The 22,469-nt window shown below is 35.3% G+C and overlaps 1 protein-coding gene across 2 annotated transcripts in view; it reads right to left on the reverse strand.

Annotated features, from left to right (window-relative positions):
- LIPK (lipase family member K) overlaps window positions 1–22,003 on the reverse strand; it is a 47,180-nt gene extending 25,177 nt beyond the window's left edge. The window contains exons 1-4 of one of the 2 annotated variants that reach the window (XM_055274294.1): window positions 21,932–22,003; window positions 21,755–21,811; window positions 3,295–3,410; window positions 88–205 (exon numbers count right to left, since the gene is read on the reverse strand). In XM_055274294.1, the coding sequence (XP_055130269.1) occupies window positions 88–205; window positions 3,295–3,410; window positions 21,755–21,770 (250 nt within the window). In that variant the 5' untranslated portion in view covers window positions 21,771–21,811; window positions 21,932–22,003. Of the gene's footprint in view, window positions 1–87; window positions 206–3,294; window positions 3,411–21,754; window positions 21,812–21,931 lie in introns of those variants that run through there. The other variant, XM_055274293.1, reaches the window with a different exon arrangement.
- Between the last annotated feature and the right edge of the window lie 466 nt (window positions 22,004–22,469).

The raw sequence follows: 22,469 nt of genomic DNA on the forward strand, positions 1-22,469 counted from the left end.
TCAGAACAAAAACTGCTTGACTTCTCCCAGGACATCTAAGTACCTGTGCTTTAAGTATTTTTCCTTTCATAACAAAATAGGTAATACCTGTCCTCCCTGGGCATCCTCTTCCATGTGGAATCCTATAAATTCCAAGGATATAGCCATCTTTTGTTGTAACATCATACTCTTCATAAGGATAACCCCAGTAAGAAATAATCTGGCTCTAAAAAGAGGAAAGGAAATATATAACTTCATGTTATAATCTCTTAATTTTTCACATGAATTACAACATAGTACTTTATTTGTCTGTTTGTTTGTTTGAGACGGGTCTCACTCTGTTCCCCGGGCTGGAGTGCAGTGGTGTGATCTCGGTTCACTGCAGCCTTCGCCTCCTCGGCTCAAGCGATCCTCCCACCTCAGTCTTCCAAGTGGCTGGAACTACAGGCACCTGCCTCACTGCCCAGCTAAATTTTTTGTATGTTTTTGTAGAGATGGGGTTTCACCATGTTGCCCAGGCTGGTCTTAAACTCCTCAGCTCAAGGTATTCATTCCCCTGCCTTAGCCTCCCAAAGTGCTAGGATTGTAGGTGTGAGCCTCCATGCCTGGCCACAATGTAGTACTTTAAATTGTACCTACTGTTTATCACTCTATGTGCCGTGGCGGCATGTAATATTCCTATGAGGATAATTTAAGAGGGATTTCTAGGAGTTACATAAAGAGGCGTAGGTAAGACTGGGTGGGGTGACCCTACATTCTTGTTTGCTCAGGACACTCTGGTTTTGCCTGCTGGCCTGGTATTAGTAAAGCACCCTAGTTTGTTTTGATGAAAAATTATATGGTCATCTAATGAGGGAAACCACAGGGAATTGTGGAGTACCCTGTGGCTAATAACAAGTGATCTATTACCAAACAGACTTGAAAGAAGAGGGGAGGAAGCAGTTACTGGAAGCCAGAAGGAGAAAGTTAAGCTGAGATAACCAAATTGAGGAAGACAGCTTGTCTAAGTTGACTTCACAGGGAGGAAGCCAGGTCAATAAAAAATCAAACCTTACTGGCTGATTTCTTTCCATCTCCTGCTCACAATTTCCACTGGCTGAATTGAACTGAAAACCAAAAGTCAAGAGGCTTGTTGACCTGTCCTTACAGTTCAGCCTCCTGGGCATACAGAAAGGTGTTAAAGAGCAGAGAGTGAGCCTAGAGGTGTCAGAGAAGATACCCCACCTGCAGATATACAAAGAAGAGGGGAATTAGTGATTACTGGTTATCTTCTGCATAGAGGTTTACATTCCTTGTCTCGTTAACCTTATGAGAGGCCTTTGAGATGGAATTGTACCATTTACAGTTGATAAAACTGATGTTCAGGTAGATTAACAATTTATCCAAGATTATATACTAGGAAGAGATAAAAAGATTAATGCTAAAGTAAGTTTAACTCCAAAGCTTATGCGTTTATCAAAGGATTATGCATTTTCCCAAGTCAGACACAGAGATGCATGTATAAATTGTGGGCTACACAGAGCAGTGGTGAAGAGCCCAGGCTCTGGAGACAGACTGTGACATTGTGAGGATTATATGTAATATGTGTAGAACAATGCCTAACATAAGTGCTTTATAGATGATTGTTCTTATCATTATAGAAGGATTTAAAGCTAAAAATCCCTCATACTAGAGAGAGAAAAATTATGTGAGTTCAACAGTGTGGTAGGAGATCAAGGGTACTTGCTGGATACTTTGGAGAGAGGAACAAGAAGAGATAGTAATGAAAAACTTTGGCAGTTTCGTTCTTTTTATGGTTCTAATACAACTTGCGTATGGTACAGGACAGCAATTGTGCACCGTTTATATAGGAGAATGGAGTATATTATTTGAATGAATTCTGTAGTAGATATTTGTCATTTGGCCTTTTTTTCTTTGCCTAACGCTATTCCATTCCACTTCTGATATGAATTCCTGAATGTTAAAATACTTTGGTAATAAACAACAGAAACCAACACTGGCTTATTAAACCAAAAAAGTGTATTGGGATAGTTCACAAAATCAAAGAAACTGCTCTATCAAAAACCTCGGGGAAAACTCAAAGATACTCTATAGAGATCATCTGTATTAAGTCATGAAACTTCTCTTTAGGAAGCCACCACTGGATGGTAGTTCAAACCACCAGGAGATGGACTATTACTGCCCCAACTTGGGTCAGATCTTTTAATTCTTGGATTAGTTAGCTATATCAAGAAACAGGAGAGGAAGCACAGACTTAGTCACTGGAGGAATTGTTGAAAACTAAGAAGGCACACCAGTTGTATCTAAAATGCTGAAATATGAATAATTCCTTATTTTAGCATTTTTTCTTTTTTCTTTAATTTTTATTTTTATTATTATACTTTAGGTTTTAGGGTACATGTGCACAATGTGCAGGTTTGTTACATATGTATCCATGTGCCATGTTGATTTCCTGCACCCATTAACTCGTCATTTAGCATTAGGTATATCTCCTAATGCTGTCCCTCCCCCCTCCCCCAACCCCACAACAGTCCCTGGAGTGTGATGTTCCCCTTCCTGTGTCCATGAGCTCTCATTGTTCAATTCCCACCTATGAGTGAGAACATGCGGTGTTTGGTTTTTTGTCCTTGCGATAGTTTACTGAGAATGATGTTTTCCAGTTTCATCCATGTCCCTACAAAGGACATGAACTCATCATTTTTTATGGCTGCATAGTATTCCATGGTGTATATGTGCCACATTTTCTTAATCCAGTCTATCGTTGTTGGACATTTGGGTTGGTTCCAAGTCTTTGCTATTGTGAATAGTGCCGCAATAAACATACGTGTGCATGTGTCTTTATAGCAGCATGATTTATAGTCCTTTGGGTATATACCCAGTAATGGGATGGCTGGGTCAAATGGTATTTCTAGTTCGAGATCCCTGAGGAATCGCCACACTGACTTCCACAATGGTTGAACTAGTTTACAGTCCCACCAACAGTGTAAAAGTGTTCCTATTTCTCCACCTCCTCTCCAGCATCTGTTTCCTGACTTTTTAATGATGGCCATTCTAACTGGTGTGAGAAAATTTTTGCAACCTACTCATCTGACAAAGGGCTAATATCCAGAATCTACAATGAACTCAAACAAATTTACAAGAAAAAAACAAACAACCCCATCAAAAAGTGGGCGAAGGACATGAACAGACACTTCTCAAAAGAAGACATTTATGCAGCCAAAAAACACGTGAAGAAATGCTCATCATCACTGGCCATCAGAGAAATGCAAATCAAAACCACAGTGAGATACCATTTTTTCTTAATAAATGACTTACAATATTCATATTAGCTTCAGGGTTTGCATTGTTTCCTTTCTTATCATAACCATACACAGATCCAAGAAGAAGCATCCAGCTGGCTGCTGCTAAAAGCTGCCACATTTGGGATCTGCCTAGGAAAGGAAATTTAATATATTTGTCATCAAAGATAAATTCTACGAAGTGAAATTTGGTATAATCTTTTTATAACACTGCTATGAGAGAGAGCAGAAACATACTTCTAGGCTGTTCTTTAACCAGTAGAATACTGAATTATATAACATTCATTCCATGAAAAATCTAAAATGACTTTTTAGTAAGAAAAGAAAAGACACAAGGAAAGAAGAAAGGAGGGAATGAATGGAAAGGAACAGAGAAACCAATCAATAAAGTTTCAGTAGATAACTGGACAAAAGAGGGAATAGATAATGTGTAGAAAAGAAATATAATGGCCAATAAATTAATCAAAGCACATGTAGTATCTCCAGTTATTAAATTGGTTGGTACTTTTTTCTGATGGTGGAGTTAATCATTGGCAAAACCTTTATGAAAAAAATTTGTTAACATGTCTTGTAAATTTAAAAGTATTCATAACTTTCACTCAGTAATTTTGTTTTCAGGAATCTATCTGAAAGAAAAATGATGTATATATAAACACAGGGTATAAAATTGTTTCTTATTATATATCTTAAGACGTAAAATTTCCCAAAGTAAGAGACTGGTGACCTAAATTATGGGTGAGAAAAAATGGAATTATTCAGTCACCAAATATTATGCTTATATGTGATATGTGAAAATTCCTACTACATAATACATAGGGAAAAACAGACTTCAAACTGTGTATATATTTTGAGTTCAATGGTGACACAAACCATAATAGAAAAAAAAAGCCCAAACATCAAATTTTAATTATAGTTATATCTAGATGGTGAATATTTGGATGATTATTCTCTCATTTTTAAGGTGTTTTTCACACTTTCTAAATTTTCTATATCCAGTATTACTTTATCATAGGAAAGACATTATTATTTAAACTTTTTAAAAAATTGTGAACATTGTGGAGAGAAAAAGATTATGAGTATTTCTCATTTGTCTTTGAAACTACTTAAGTTTAAAGCAAAGAACAACTTTGCAAAAACAACCAAGAGGAACATTTTTCAGGAGGGCTTCCTTTTACAGTTACTTATAAAATACAGATCTTCAAATTATGTTAGAAAATACACCCTCCCTGCCAATCTGTTTTGTTATTGTATAGTAATATAATATATTGACATATAAATTAATACAGATTAATATAGCTTAATTCTGGTGCAACTCTATGGCAGCAACAATAATATCACCTTCAGAAGCAATAATTACTATTGCTATCATAATTGCTATTATAACTATGTATTGAGCACCTATTATGTACCAAATAATGTGCCAGACATATTTCATTTCATTTTATTCTCAAAATAATTCTAAAGGGTAGGAAATATTGGGCGGGGCATGGTGGCTCATGCCTGTAATCCTAGCACTTTGGAAGGCTGAGGCGGGCTGATCACTTCAGTCCGGGAGTACGAGACCAGCCTGGGCAACACGGAAAACCTTGTTTCTAAAAAAAATACAAAAGATTAGCCAGCCATGGTGGCATGCACCTGTAGTCCCAGCTACTCATGGGGCTAAGGTGAGAGGATCACCTGGGCCCAGGAGTTTGAGGCTCCAGTGAGCTGTGATAGCACCACCACTGCATGCCAACCTCGGTGACAGAGTGAAACCCTGTCAAAAAAAAAAAAAAAAAAAGAAAGAAAGAAAGAAACGAAGAAAAAAATTTAAAAAAGGATGGGAAATATTGTCCTCCTTTTATTTAAAATAAAACTGGGTCTTACAAAGTCAAGTAATTTGCCCAACATCAAACAGATGGTCATGGAGGCGGAATCTGAACTCGGGTTGCCTGACTCTAGGAAATGCACATGAAGACTACGCTCTTAACCACTCAGTCCATTCAGACTAGTTTTACGGGGGCCCTCTGGCTTCTGTGTGTCTAATTAGTGTTTTTCTAAGTATGGCCCATAGACCACAGGCATCATAATCACCATGAAAAACACTGAAGACTCTTAGACCTCACACTGAAAACTCTTAGACCTCACCACCACCTAGCTGAAGGAGAATCTATTGGGGGTGCTTGGCCCAGGAATCTGCATTTTAAACCATCATTACAAGTGGTTCATATGCATTCTAAAGTTTAAAAAACAGCCAGACTGGTTGGATTCTTTCAGAAGATAAACTGTTTCATTCTTGTTTCTGTTTATCTAAGACCTAGCATGGAGGTTTTTATAAATGCCAATAAAATGGATGGATGAAGGAGTACATGAATATGTTATTTAATCTTTTTTTTTTTCCTGAGACGGAGTTTTGCTCTTGTTGCCCAAGCTGGAGTATAATGGCGCGACCTCAGCTCACTGCAACATCCATCTTCTGGATTCAAGGGATTCTCCTGCCCCAGCCCCCGGAATAGCTGGGATTACAATCACCTGCCACCACACCTAATTTTTTGTAGTTTTAGTAGAGACGGGGTTTCACCATTTTGGTCAGGCTGGTTTCGAACTCCTGACTCCTGGTGATCTACCCACCTTGGCCTCCCAAAGTGCTGGCATTACAGGAGTGAGCCACCGCACCTGGCCATGTTATTTAATCTTAATGACTATGCCAAATTGACTCACTATTTTATATTACATATTGCTTCACTGGTTTGATTTTATTCCACTTTATCATTCCTCACTGAGAGTAAGCTTTGAATGTTGATCGGGTCCTTACCTCAGGATTATATTTTATGGCAAAGTAGTAGGGAAATATGTAAAAATTGGTCTTCTCTCTCAAGGCTTTGACAGTTTACATGCTCTCGTTTCTGCTGATTGGCTGGCATTTTGAGGCCTCTGAATCACAATCACCAGTACGTAAACCTGAAGCCCTTGTGTTGAAGCAGATCCAGCTCTCTTCTGAAATGGCTAAGCCTGTGGGTGTTGTAATGTTGCAGGGGAAGAGGGCTGTGAGCTAGCACAATGTGCTGCTTATAGGAAGAGCTGGGAGCCAGCCCCAAGGGATGGCACAAGGATATACTAGCCATGACAGATTGCCTTTTGTAACCATGACATACAGGCCATCAGCTGCCTTTGTTTCATTCCCCTGTGTTATATGGATCTGGATATAGAATGATGACACACCGCAGCAAGAGAAGTCTGTACGTGTTCCATTTAGGAAGGAGTGTCAAGTCCAATCTAAACAGCCTGTCTTCCAGCATCTCTTACGAGGGATGTTCTTACCTGCTTTGCCTATCCAAGCTTTATAGTATTAACTATAATTGTTGGGTAAGGGTTCTTGATTCAGGAATCTCTCTTAATAATACTCTGAGTTTTTTTATTTCTTTGACCTGTTTCTGTGACAGCTCCCTGATGAATATTGCCTTCTCATGTGTCCCACATCGACATTCTGCTTGTTCATATATCCTTATATTCTATGTAATATCATATATCCTTATATCCTGTTTCATATATCCTTATATGCATTAGCATATAAGGATATTAGACTAAGAAATATAAAGATATTAGACTAAGAAATATAACGATATTAGACTAAGGATATGCTAATGCATATAAGGATTTTAGACTAAGAAAAAAGCAGACATGATAAATTCCAGGGGATTCTCAGTTTTTAAAGATGAGACTCTTGGTTGCAAGTACTCAGATTAAATCACAATAGATTATATTTATTGTATATTTTATTATAGATATAATCTATAATAGATTTTATTGATTTATCACTGTAAATCAGCTTTTCACATTGCCGTCCTACAAAGCATGACTCCTATAAAATGCTATTTGTATAAAGAGGCCATGGGCAAATATATGTTCAACTATGTATGTGTGTGTACATATTATATATATGACTTCCTTGGAGACTTATAGACTATGTGTGTGTGTGTGTGTGTGTGTGCGTGCATAAAATTTGCTTGGATATTCAGACTACACACACACATACACACACATGTATATGGATACACTTATATAAATGCTATAAACATCACTTATTTGGAGAGCCTTAGTTTATAATTAAGGTTCACTATAGTCCTGCAATCAAGACTCTATTTAACTTTATTTAACCTACTTTTCTGCAGTCTTTTTTTAAACTTTTATTTTGGATTCAGGGGTAGATGTGCAGGTTTGTTATATACATAAACTTGTGTCATGGAGGTTTGTTGCACAGATTATTTCATCACCCAGGTACTAAACCTAGTACCAAATAGTTATTTTTTCTGATCCTCTTCCTCCTCCCACCCTCCACCCTCGAGTAGGCCCCAGTGTCTGTTGTTCCCCTCTTTGTGTCCATGAGTTATTAAATGCTGATTTAATATTTCTTTCTCTATTTACTATACCAAAAAAATCTATATAATGAAGGAAAGGCTAAAATAAGTGGGCAAAAATTGGAAACGTCTCTTTCAAAAGTTTCTTCAGGCAGATGCTCTACATGACTGTGGAGACAGCTGCTAGTTTTACTCAAATTTGGTTGGAATTTGATTGGAAAAAGGTACATTACTTGCAAGACCCTCTTCCCATGCTCAAAAATCTCCCTTCTCCAATAGTTGCTTTTTGTCCACTCCCTGCCCCCAACCCCTCTAGCTACTGCAGTCAGTAGGAAATATGAGACTTTCAAGAGAATATTGCCTTGATGCATGTTTGATTTTAAATTGGGTTTATATATTGTACATCAAATGCATGTGGATTATATGTAGGCAGCTCTCATAAGTAATGCATTTTGCACTGACAAATACATTGATGTGAAATCAAGGATGGCAATTTCTCAACAGAAGAATATCAGAAGTAATGGAGACCTTAATTCCATTTTTCTTATTGCCCCATAATAGGAACTATCAGGCTCATCAAGCAAACACTTAATAACAACTTATGGCAATGCTTGGAGAGCATTCTTAACCAGTCTCCACCCTAATTCTTCACTATATTTGTAAATGGAGCTGAGAATTGGCCACAGTATGCAGGTACAAAGACCCCACAGAAAACTCTAAGCTCTAAGTTTGGAAACCTCTTAAGTTTAGGAATGCAAAGGCGTCAGTTTCCACAGATGAATTTCAGTTTGATCAATGGTAAAATAAAGCTAATGATGAATCCCTGAATGCTTTGTGGAGAGTTCTGAGTTAAAATTCTAACTCTGTCCTTCAGAAGATATGGCAGCCATGAGAATGCAGATGTCAGAGCTTCAACTGCGGGGAGCAAAACTGGCTATGAGCCACAGCTCCTGTGTCTCAACTTCATCACTAGCTTCCCAATGAAGCCGCACATTGTAGACACTTCCTAAATATTAGCTATCACTGTTTTTATTATTAGTTGTGTGATTGCTAGGCAATTAAACTTCTCCGAAACTTAATTTTCTTATCTGTGTGGTGAGGATAATAACACCCACATGTAGGGTTGGCTTAAGATAATAAAGATGTGATAAATAAGATGATAAATAATGTCTATAAAACATCTAACAATGCTTGACTCGCAGTAAATGGTAGCTATTGTTATACCATGTCTTCTATTTCTGTGATTATTTCAGATGTATGTCTTCGTTCTTCAACTAGTTCCTAGCTTCTTAAGGACAAGAACCACATTTTATACTTTATATTATAAATACAAATACTTCATGTTTATAAGTTTTTAAATCTTTTGTGTCTCTAGTTTTGCTCATACTGAATATGGCACAATTATTTCAATTGACTTATGAAAAATAACAACATATTTTGTACCAATACTTCTCAAATAGAATAAGAGCAGTCAAGAATTTGTTTACTTATTAATTCTATTAATTTTCATTTTTCACTCTACAGAGTACTTCACCTATTTAATCTATAATTTATATACCATAGACTGAGCATCTATATGCTTAATCATTACAATCATTATTTTTCCATCGCTAGCAAATGTAAATGTCAATTTGGAATTTGAACAATATCTGTTTTACTCAATTTCTTTTCACTGATCTTACTCCCCCTTATGAAAATAGCTTGGGAACAGTGTAACACATTGGAAGATTACAAGAGAGGAACAATTTTGTCTTAAAAAATTTGAGTATAAAATTCTTATGAGTGACAAAGTAAAAAATAGGATAGGGCCCAGGAAAATGAAAATAGAAAATATCTTGTATATGCAGGTTACCTGGTAAACAAATAAAAGACACAAAACAAAGCTGATGTCAACACGCACAATAAAATGTTAGCAAAATGTGTGACATTCTCACAGCCCAAGGAAGACATGACAAATGGGATAAAAATTTATATATATATATAATTTTCTAAAGTATATATATAAAATTTTCATCCTATATTATACTTGGCTTCCTTCTATATATATACATCTATATATATAAAATTTTCTAAATAATATGTATGTATATATGTAGAAGGAAGCCAAGTATAATATTAGTGAAAGACATGAAACCATATCTTGCCTGTCTTCAGTTACGGCATACATTTTTTGTTTCATCTTTTCTCGATTAGTGAGCTCAGAAAGATATGGAAAAGAAATGTGGGAATGTAGAATGCATGGGAGGAAGAAAGCAATTATATAACAGATCATTATTTGGACAAAAGGATAAAAGGTCCATATTTATAATGAATCGATATTACCTATATGATCTTAAGCAGGCTAAACAAAAAACTGAAAGAGCCTCTTTCCTGCCCCAAGAGAGAGACAGAAAATGAGAAAAGTTAAAGAAAGGAGCCAGTAAGGCAAAGAAAAAGACAGTGGGGAAGAACTAAATCAGAAAAAAAAACACATTAAATAATACAAGTTTAGGCAACCTGAGTGATGTTTTTTCACTTCTTAATAAGCTATGTTTGAGCAATTTTTCACGTTCAGTTGTTGGTAAACAATGAAATGGCTGGTCTTGAGTAATATATTTCTATATATTTCCAGATGAGATATTAGCAGAAATTTTATGGCAATTGTGCATTCAGCTTATTTTTGTCTGTAGATCAGATGGTACATCATTATTTCCCAACTGTGTGCTGAGGAGAAAAAGTTTATTATCCTCTTCTCTGTCACAATGCAGAATTAGGAGAGTTACTGTGAGTTAATGAAAGAATTCTAGAAAAAGAGTCTGAAAACAGAAGACCTATAGTGTGGGCCTTTCTTTTCCTATCTGGGAAAACACATGGACCTTAAAAATGCCCATGCCACCTTCCTCATGAGGTTGTTGCAAAGTTCCAAAGAAATAATGCTAAAGACAGCATAACTAAATCATAAAAAAATAGAAAATATGGGAATATAAGGCAAGATGCATCTTCTTTACAGAAAAACCCAAGAGTAGAAGCTGAATGCCTTCTGCTATGTTTCTAAAATAACTCAAGCAAAGTTAAGGACCAAGACGAACATTTTCTTTACTATGACTTGAATGAAAAGATCTAGAAGGGAGCAGAGAGACATTCCAAAGGAATATGGTGTTCACAACCAGGTATTTAGCAGATGATGTGAGAGCTCGTCCCTATGTTTACTATTTAAATGAACTGGATGACAAAACAGACAAATCCTAGAATCAAACATGTGGGATCTCTCCTGCTGTCTCCTAGTCACCCATCCCCTTCTTTACCTCTGGTATTCTGACTCCCAGCTCCACCCTTTGCTAGCTACATGCACTGGTCTGTTTCCCCATTCTCCTTGATCCAACAGTGTCTTATCATCTGTCCACTGCTTACTCTTTCTTTCTCCCCATACTCATTCTCTCAAGTATCTCTCACTAATCACATACTTTCATATATTCCCTAGGTGAGAAAAAAAAATCCAAATCCATACATCCGACATGTGAACCTCTAATTCCATATTCCCTCAAGCCTTCAGGATACTTCCACTTTGATTTCTTTTTGCAATCTTTAATCCAATATGCCCCCAAATAGAATTATTCTCTTTTTCTTTTTCAATTCCTCTTTTATTTCAGTTCCAGAATCTGTATCCTCCCAATCTTGAAAGATGGAAACTGAAATTTTCCTATATTCTGGCCAGGCTCAGTGGCTCATGCCTGTAATCCCAGCACTTTGGGAGGCCAAGGCGTGTGGATCACCTGAGGCCAGGAGTTCCAGACCAGCCTGGCTAACATGGTGAAACCTGTCTCTACTGAAAATACAAAAATTAGCCAGTTGTGGTGGCACACGCCTGTAGTCCCAGCTACTCGGGAGGCTGAGGCAGGAGAATCACTTGAACCCTGGAGGCAGAGGTTGCAGTGAGCCGAGATCGGGCCACTGCACTCCCACCTGAGCGACAGAGTGAGACTCGGTCTCAAAAAAAAAAAAAAAAAAAAAAAAAAAAAGAAAAATTTTCCTAAATTCTCTGATTTCCTCAAACTCTATTGCCAATCTCTTAATAAACAGTGATGTTCTTTCAAATTTTTTCAAACTCCTTTTCAAAACTTTGCTCAATTATCTCTTTTCTCTGTCATTCTTTTAAAAAAGTTTTCAATTATTACTATTACCTATCTAGTCTAGTATCTAATTCCAAATACTTTATATCATTATACTGGTCTCCTGCCTGGTTTTTCATTTTTGAGTCTTTATGAGTTGAATCATTATGTATGTTGCCAGAAGATTAATTTTTACAAAATCATTTTATCATATTAAATATCCATTTAAGAAACCATAATGAAAAACTTCCACTTCCAAATATGATGGTGTAACTCATACAAGACTAGTTCTCTCACTAGATCAAATATACAAGTCAATTGTTTTCAGGCATAGATAATAGGGTACAAATTTGCAATCTTGAGATAGGCATATTTTAAAAACTCAATAGAGGAATCCTGACAGAATGCTAATATTTTATTATCCTAGAATAAGGCAGAAAACAGGCAAGGAAGGAAGGAAGGAGAAAGAGAGAGAGAGAGAGAAAGAAAGGAAAGAAGGAGGAAGAAAGAAAAGAAAAAAGAAAAGGAAGAAAGAGGACAAGTGGAAAACAAATAGCAAAAGGTCAGAATGGCAGATTTAAACAAAACTGTACCAAAAATTACATTAAATGCTAATACAGAAAATACTCTAAAAAAGGCAAATATTGTCAGACTATATATATATATATATATATATATATATATATATATATATATATAGGCAGGGTCCAACTACGTGCTTTCAACAAAAGCACACTTTAAATATAAAGGAAAATAGGTTGAAAGTAAAAGAAATAAATAAGTATACCATACAAGCAGTAAGAGTAAGAAGGATGTCAAATTTATAACAGACAAAGTAGGCTTCAAGACAATGAACATTATCAGAGTCAAAGCGAGATATTTCATAATGTTAATTCATCTAGAAGACAAAAGTCAATTCATTAGGAAGATAAAACAACACTAAATATGCAGGTATCCAATAATAGAACTTCAAAATATGAGAAGATCAAACTGATAGAGATATAGGGAATTATTCAGTTTCATAGCTGTATGTTTCAACATATCTCTTTCAATAATTGGCAGAAAAATTAGACAGAAATAATATAGAAATATAGAAAACTTGAACAGCACTATTAACCAGTTTGTTATAATTGACATTTGCAGAACATGCCTAAAGAATCCATAGAAACTGAAGCAATAAAAAGGGAAATTAGAAGATATTTGCAACTAAATGATAATAAAACATGACATATCAAAATTTGAGATACAGCCAAAGTACTGCTTAGAAATAAATTTAGTGATTTAACTGCCAGTGTTGGAAAAAAGTTTGTAATCAATTATCTGAGTTTCTACCATAAAAAGTTAGAAAAAGAGAATCAAATTAATATCAAAGTAGTAGGAGGAGAGGAATAATAAAGAGGAAATAATAAAATAAATAAAAATATTAGAGAAAATTAATAAAGCCAAAAGTTGGTCCTTGGAAAAAATTAATAAAAATCAAGTAACTCTAACAAAAGTAATCAAGGAAAAATAGAGCTATAATATGTGCCAATATCAGAAATAAAGTAGTACATATCATTAACAATACAAACAATAAAATAAGAGAATATTCTGAAAACTGCAAATAAATTTGATAAATTATATTAACTAGACACATTCCTTGAAAAACACAACTTAAAAAACCATTTCCAGAAGAAAAAGAACATTTCTATATCTACTTTAAAAGTTGAATTTGTTTTATAAAATATTTCCACGTGCATGGACAAAAATTCCAGACCCACATAGTTTCATTGATGAGCATCCTATCTAATATGAGGAAGAAATTGTTACACTCATCAACGATTTTACAGAGCTGTAACACTGAAGTTGTTCATGTGTCCCTGAAGTTGTTAGCATACAACCCTTCCTGACAAACATTCTTAGTGTTCTGATGGATGAATTGGAGCCAAGGTTATTAGAATAATATGGAAATTAATCAAAGTAGCAAATAGTTTAAAATGATCAGTTTTAAAATTGGGAAGTACATTTGACAAAACTCAACACCACTTTATAATAAAAAATTTTAGGAAAATAGAAATGAAAAGGAAATGTCTCAATCAGATGAAGGAATTCTATAAAATATCCTCCAGGTACAATTATAATTAATGCTAACATATTGAATACTTTCACCTTGAGAATGAAACAAGAGAAAGCATGTCTTTCTTATCACCTCCATTTACCATGATACTGGAGGTGCTATTAAATAAAATAAAAGAGAAAACAACAACAACAAAAAAGATGGGAAAGTAGAAACGACACTAAATTTATTTTATCTTATTTTATACTTTTCATTTTATTTTATTTTAATTTTTATTTTCTTGAGAAAGTGTCTTGCTCTGACACCCAGACTGGAGTGCAATGGCATGATCTCGGCTCACTGCAATCTCTGCAGTGAGCCTCTCCCGGGTTCAAGCGATTGTCCTGCCTCTACCCCCCAAGTAGCTGGGATTACATGTGCCCACCACCTTACCTGGCTAATTTTTGTATTTTTAGTAGAGATGGGGTTTCACCACGTTGGCCAGGCTGGTTTTAAACTCCTGAACTCAGGTAATCTGCCCACCTCGGCCTCCCAAAGTGCTGGGATTACAGGTGTGAGCCACTGCGCCCGGCCTAAATTTATTTTTACATGGTGTGGTGATGCGTATAGAAAATCATAACTAGTCTGCACAAAACCCACTATGTCTAATAGATGAATACAGAGAAAAGTATTAAGATACAAGACTAATATTTAAAAAGCAATTGTTTTTTCTTATGCTGATAAAGTAGATAGTTCATAAAACTATGCTTCTTTCAGAACTCTATTTTCTTGCTTTGAAAGTTTATCCCTCTTTTTTTCTAGTCACCAGAAATAAAAACACTATTATGGTAATACTTATAACAAAAAATCAAAATATAATTATGACAATAACAGCTATAATTTTTGGTATCTATCACATATAATAACAATTGGAAATAACTATATGCCATTGACTTTAAAAAGTGATTTATATGAATTAATTTAATTTACAAACAACTCTATTGGTAGGTGCTACTATTATTATTTCTATTATCCTCGTTTTTTTGGTTTGTTGTACAGAAAGTGGAACTCATGCAAAGGGAGGGTAAGTAGGTTAGCTAAATTCACATAGCTAGAAATTGCTATAGCGAGATTTGTATCTGATTGGTTTGATCCAAGAGTCTACAGACGTAACCACCTCTCTATACTGCGTCTCCTGTGTGATGATGGAGTATCCCATGTATTCCATTTCTTTAAATGACTACCAGGATGCATACATTTCATGGAATTCCAGTAACCTAAAGCTAATATAGAGTTACAGGCTGAAAATCTTATTCAAAAGAAGTTGGTCATGTTTTCTTTCAGTTTCCTTATACCTGGCCCTCTGGTTAAAAACAAAATAAAACTCTGAAAGAAATTATGGACTATTGCAATGCACTATTTCAAAGCTTTCTCTTTCTCTCTCTTCTTCCCTTGGTAGCAGTAAGAATCACACTAGCATTTTCATTTTAAATAGGACTGTTCTCTCTGAAGAAAATGAGCAGAAAGGTAAATGGAAACAGTACAGATACATCAGCACAGATAAATCCCTGCAAAAGGCTGTAATTAGGCTAAGCTGATGGTATGTGTTAATGAGAAGTGGCTCAGATGATTCACAGTATGGATCCTGGAATTAAGAAAAAAAAACATTATCTGGAACAAAGATATGACTTTCACAAAGAATATGTGAGGGAGCAGTACTGTATTTGCAATACACACCTTATCTGTTCACCATTTATGAGAATGTAGGCCACTAACATGTGAATGTTAGGTCCACATTATGGTAGGTCCACAATATGGATTTGCTGAATAAGTGCATGAATAATAAGTAGGTAAATGAAGCTTACTTGCATTGTTACCAGTCATTTTTATTGTTGCTGTCGTAGCTAGTTTTAGTTCTTTTTAGCTAAAAAAATTACTAAAACATTGTAAAATTCTTATCTATTAAAAAGTGGTAAAATACGATTTCAACTGAGAGAGTTCAGAGTCATCACTGCACTACACTTGTTATGCTAACAAAAACCAAAATAATGAGAAATACATTGAGCAAAAGATCTGTAAAATCTTTACACTGAAAATTATAAAACAAATCCAAATACATAGAGAGATATACTTTGTTTATACATCAACAGACTCAATAGATTAAATTATATGTTGTTTAATAACTTTCGACATAGGTTTCAATGTATTTCAATGAGAAAGTATTTTCAACAATCATTCCTGCAGGAACAATTGGAAATCAATTTTGAAAAAAATAACCTTGATACATTTCCCAAACCAGATACAAAAATATACCTCAGATTGCAAATCTGAAACTAAAAACTTAAGTACAAAGTTGTTAGGCGATAACAAAGAATAATATCTTTACAAATTTGGGGTAGAAAACTAACCATAAACAAAAAAAAAGATTAAAAAATTATTAAAATAAAAAGCTTCTAATCTTCAAAAACATCATTAAAAAAATAGGCCGGATACGGTGGCTCATGCTTGTAATCCCAGTACTTTGGGAAGCCGAGGCAGGTGGATCACCTGAGGCCAGGAGCTCAAGACCCACCTGGCCAACATGGTAAAACCCCATCTCTACCAAAAACTCAAAAATTAACCAGGCATGTTGGTGCATGCTTGTAATCCCAGCTACTCATAGGAGGCTGAGATATGAGAATCACTTGAACCCAGGAGGTGGAGGTTGCAGTGAGCCAAGATCACGCCACTGCACTCCAGCCTGGGTGATAGAGTGAGACGGTCTCAAAAAGCAAAGGAAAAGAGAAGAAAAGAAAACAGCTAATGTACAACACGAGGGCTATAGTTTATTGTATTGTACTTGGAATTTTGGCTAAAAGAGTAGATTTTAAGCGCTCTTGACACACACACAAAGGGTAACTAGGTAAGATGATTGACATGTTAATTTGTTTGACTATAGTAACCATTTCACTACATATATGTATAGCAAAACATCACGTTATTCACATTAAAATATATGGAATAATAAAAGAAAAAGGCAATTCACAGACAAAAGGAAAAGACTCTAGGAAATTTCAAGAACTCCAGAAATAACAACAAAAAAATTAAATTTAAAAAATGGACAAAATACTTGGACAGACACTAAACAAAACAGAATAGACAGAAGGCCAATAAACACAAGAAAAGATGTTCAACATTGTTAGTCATCAGAAAGAAATGCAAAGTTAAACCCTAGTGAGATACTACTGCTTACTCACTATGCTAGCTAACATCAACTGCACCAAATGTTGGGGAAGATGAGGAGCTACTGGGCCTTTCCATATATTGATGATGGGATATATATTTTTTTTTTTTTTTTTTTTTTTTTTTTTTGAGACGGAGTCTCGCTCTTTCACCCAGGCTGGAGTGCAGTGGCGCGATCTCGGCTCACTGCAAGCTCCGCCCCCCGGGTTCACGCCATTCTCCTGCCTCAGCCTCTCCGAGTAGCTGGGACTACAGGCGTCCGCCACCACGCCCGGCTAATTTTTTGTATTTTTAGTAGAGACGGGGTTTCACCTTGGTCTCGATCTCCTGACCTCGTGATCCGCCCGCCTCGGCCTCCCAAAGTGCTGGGATTACAAGCGTGAGCCACCGCGCCCGGCCGGGATATATATTTATAGTTTATAATATCACAGTGACTCTCAGAGACTCTAAGTTTCTGAAAATCCTGTGAGATAGCAATTCTGCCTTTAGGTAGTTGCTTAAAATAAAAGAAAATATTGGTTTGCAAGATTGTTCACTGAAGATTTATTCACAATAGCAAATTATTGGAAATAATACAAATGTCCATTAGTAGTAGAATGGACACACAATCATGTTATATTTATGCAATGGAATGCCCACTACTCATCGACACATTCGACAGCCTGGATAAATATCACAAACATTATGCCAAATGAAAAAAGCGCAAAGGAGTGCATACTCTAGAGTTGAATTTCTGTAAAGGTCAAGAACAGATAAAACTAATTCATAGGAATAGAAATCACAATAGTGTTTGCTTGGTTCTAGGGCAAATTTTGACTGGGGTAATTGCTAAGATTCATCAACGTGTACAATTAAGATCTGTGCATTTTACTGAATGTAATTATACCACAATTAAAAGGAAACTGGAAACTGTTGCAAAGCAGGTGTTTTCAGAATTTACTAGTGCTGGTGTAAACTAGTAAAACTTATTTGACATATTGCTGTAATTACTAGGAATTTTAAAGAACATCCACATTTTATATCCCAGTAGTTCCACTCAATAAATACATGCCAAAAAGGTAAATTCTCAACTTGGAGAGGGATCTTTTTGTACAAGATTGCTTTAATTCTTGTTATTAGTAATAAAAATTGAAAACATGTTTTCAATTACAAGAGGATTTTAAAATAAACTATAATACATTAATTTAATCTTGTAGATAAATCCATTAAATTATTTTAAAGACTACATAAAAACGTCAAAGCATACTCATAACATTATGTTAAATAGAGGAAAAAGTTGCTGGGCAAAAGAATTATATATACCAATAGTCTACAGAGTATACAATACCTTTCAAGAAATACATAGGCACATTCGTAGTTTTAAAAGAATGAACTTTGACTCTCATCTACACTCTTTTGTAATACTAATTTGGCCTGAGAATTTCTGGTTTGAAGCAGGGTCTCCTTTTCTAACTTTCAAAGGAAAAGCCCAACCCTCTCCTTTCCTGAATCTTATGATGTGATTTGTTCCAGGCTGTATAAATGGCTGAGACTCCCTAACAAGGGAATAATTGACAATATTGACGTTGGTATTGGGAAAGGAACTGACCTTAAGAAAATAGCAATCCCTTTCCAAGGGCGTTTAACCTCTGCAAGTCAGTTTCCAATTCCTTGCTTTAAAAAAAAATAGAAAAAGGATACACTTGAGTGGTTAGTAGATAGATCATAAAAAATAATTTTTGTGTCTTGGCTGGAAGCCATCATTCTCAGCCGACTAACAGGAACAAAAATCCAAACACCGCATGCATGTTCTCATGAGAGTTGAACAATGAGAACACAGGGAGGGGAATATCACACACTGAGGCCTGTCAGGGAGTGGGGGACAAGGAGAGGGATAGCATTAGGAGAAATACCTAATGTAGATGACGAGTTGATAGGTGCAGCAAACCACCATGGCACATGTATATCTATGTAACTTACAAACCTACACATTCTGCACATGTATCCCAGAACTTAAAGTATAATAAAAAAAAATAATTTTTGTTGATGCATCACTATGTGATTTGTGACACAGAGCTTCATAAAGAGTTCAAAAAATTGTGGCATTATGTAAACATGGTTTCTCAGCACTCACATCTATTCAAAAAATGAAAAAGATGATGAATTTTGTGTCATTCTGTCAATAAATAATCATCAATGGATGCAGAAATTAAAAGGAAAAGATCTATTTACATCATTAAGAAAAGCATCGCCAATAAAGTTTTACTCCTAACGCTTAATCATTTTTCATTAAACTTTTAATGTGTTATGATCCTTTGGACAGTTATATACAAATAAAAATTAAAATCACACATCATTAAAAACTTTTTAAAAAATGCAACCTTATGGTCACAGGAAATGAAAACAATTTAAGTTTTAATGTACATGGAACTTTTAGTTGCAGAGAATGATCTATTGATCAATAAAAGAAGTAATAACACCAATATGTTATATTAAAATATATTTGTAGGAATATGTAAAACATCTGTAGAAATTACTGGAATGAGAATATGAATAGAAGGAGAAAAATAAAAGATGTAAAACTTTAAATTCATTAAGTAAGGGAATTTTTAAATATATATTAGGCATCAAATCATTATTCTATTGGATTCATTTTGAAAATTGTGTAACAATTTAATTTTAAACTATTAATATTTACAATGTGCCATAAAGTGCATCCTTAGCAACGATTTAAAAATATGACACAAATTTTATATGCCAACCTAAAAATTTGCAGTCACTTAACAGAGTTTTGCAAACTTTGGGGCTATAGAAGCAAAAATAATATTTAAGCAGCTGTTATATATTTTTAAATTTTTATTGTTTTTAAACTTCTAAAACAAATAAACAAAAAAGTATGGTCTTCAAAAGACTAGAAGAATTACTCCAAAATGAAAATGGTTATATTTGGTCACTGGGAATAAACATTTTCCCTCTTACACTAATTTGCTTATTGGTTATATATTTTCCTTGATGAATTTATTAGCTTGAATTATCCTTATAATAATAGCAAAGGTTATGACATTTAGAAATAATTACGTATAAATTTAAACTCAATGACCTCTGAGCAAATGTCCTAGATGTCTCCTTAGGGGCAAAGTTCAGAAGTTTTAGTACTTCCGTCTTGTAATAATCACTTCAGCAGTATCCCATAGTTTTTGTTTATTAAAAGATTCTTGGCAGCCATACAAATGACTGGGTTTGCCAGATGACTGTTGTTTATCAATTAGAATGTTTCGGCATCTGCCACATTTTTCATTTTTATCTGACATTTTAAATCTAAAAACCCACTGGGTGTTTACAAAGATTTAGGATCTGTCTTGATCCTACCTCAGCATCCTTCATAAAGCTCTAACACCTTTAACCTCTTAACAAAACACAGTGACTCACAACTATTAATGGTCAGGTTTGTCAGAAACTAGATTTAAATTGCTTCCCTGTTTTTCCCCACCCACAGGGTGAAAGACAATGAATCAGGAGGAGTGAAGAGACTATTAACAAGTGAATGAAAGGAAATCTTTACACAATAGGATATCCAGTCCTAAAAATTGTAGATTTGAGAATTAAACACCTAGCACATTTGAATCAGGAAGAAAGACTGGGCAACTTTGATGGAATTTTCAAATAGGTTAAGAGGCTAGTAGCTCTGTGCTCTAAGCCTAGAGGCAAGCAGAAAAGAACAAGACTCTTAGGATGAATGGGGAAAAAAATGCCAAGGCAGAAAACAAATGAGTAACAAACATTTAAAGAGCATTATATTTCACATGTCCTCTATAATATGAAGGACAAAGCACTTGTCCTGCCTGGGAACATAGGCTCTGAAAGATTGTTGCTTCAAATTAAAGGCAAAAATTAAATAAACCACAAAGGAAGAACAGTGAAGGAAATGATTTTTCCCTCAATGTCCTTACAAAGGAAAGGAGAGACAGGATAGGGCAGTGAAGGAATATGAAACCAAGTCATTTTAGAGTAAAAGGGCACTTTAACTGCATATTGTTATTCCAAAATTCAGTTCCATACTCTCATATTTACAGTCTGAAGTGGTAAGTATGCCAAGGTGCTATATATTTGAGTTGGTTTCTGTTTTCAGATATGAAGAAAGCCTGGTAAAAACTGCCTTCTTATTTCTAGAAAAAGAAAATAAAGGATAACTATTTTGTAAAAACAAACACAAATAATAACAGTTTGGCTTTGGCACATAGAATTAAAGAATAATTATTTAATCTCTCTATGTCTAGAGAGGATATTAGTCCATCCAATTGACTCATCTTCATCTTTCTAGCTTCCAATCAGGTCTGCAATTAAAAGGGTGACAGGAGCGTGTTACTCTTAAATATCATCTACATTAATGTGAACCACATTTTCACTCCTCTCCCAGTAAAACTATTTATTACAAAGCAGCAGAAAAACAGAATGGTGTGTCATCCACAAATGATTGATTTCATAAGCAGTTGTGTCACTCTTGACAGTCACTTTGCTTCATATTCCCCTGCAGATGACCCTGATCATAAAAAAGAATATTCACACTCAAGGCCATTGGAATGAGAACATAAAGGGCTTTCTAAAAAATGGTAAATGGTTTTGAAAACATTATCCAAACATTATTTCCCAAACCCCTAGATGCAAGACTCAAAAGAGAGGTTCATAAAAAATATCTATTGCTAGATTTTTCCAGGTGTAGACTTGTGATACCTCCTCTCACTGAGGTTCAAATATAGTGATGTGTGCTTTCTAGATGCTACAGCTTTCTGAAAGGGAAAACTTGTCATAACATGCCTGGGAGACTCTCCATCTGAAGTTGTCACATTTTACTCTTGCTGTATCTTGCTTAACCTGATAGAATCAAAATACAATATTCATCATCAACATGTAAAGTTCTGTCCCTCTGAAGGTTTCCCATGTCTCACTAATACACTATGATCCAGGCTCTGCAAATAGATGAAAAGTCATTACCTGATCCAAGCCTTTGGAGGTCTGTCTTCAAGACCTGGGAGCTTCAGGTGCATTCCATATCCTTCCAGAGGCAACTGTCAGTGGAACATGCTCTGTTCTAAACAGCTCAGAAGTTGTCGCAACTAGAAATTTCTTAACTGGAAGCAGATTAATCATGGTTTCAAATATGCCAGATGCTACTAAGGCAAACTTGTTAGGTGAGTTCTTAGCCAGTGATGAAAAAGAGTGTGATTGAGACTAAAATTCTCACTCTTGCCAACCCAATCCTCATGTTCCATGCCTCAAGGGTTAGATGAACTGGAAGATTCTCAGCAGAATCTGAGACTGTCTACTTAGAAAATAATTTCCACTAAGGGTGGATGAAATGACCCCAGTCATATGAGCATCTCTGTAAAATGCCACATCCTCCTGCCTCATCCAGCTGCAACACTTCTAATGCTACCACATTCCCAATTATTGCTTTGGCTTTTCTAAATTTCTTTTACCTTGGTATGTAAATTGGGCATTAGAATTGGCAGGAAATAGTATATCCAATTTT

The sequence above is a fragment of the Symphalangus syndactylus genome, chromosome 4 (assembly GCF_028878055.3).
Source record: "Symphalangus syndactylus isolate Jambi chromosome 4, NHGRI_mSymSyn1-v2.1_pri, whole genome shotgun sequence".
In the NCBI taxonomy this organism is placed as follows: domain Eukaryota; kingdom Metazoa; phylum Chordata; class Mammalia; order Primates; family Hylobatidae; genus Symphalangus; species Symphalangus syndactylus.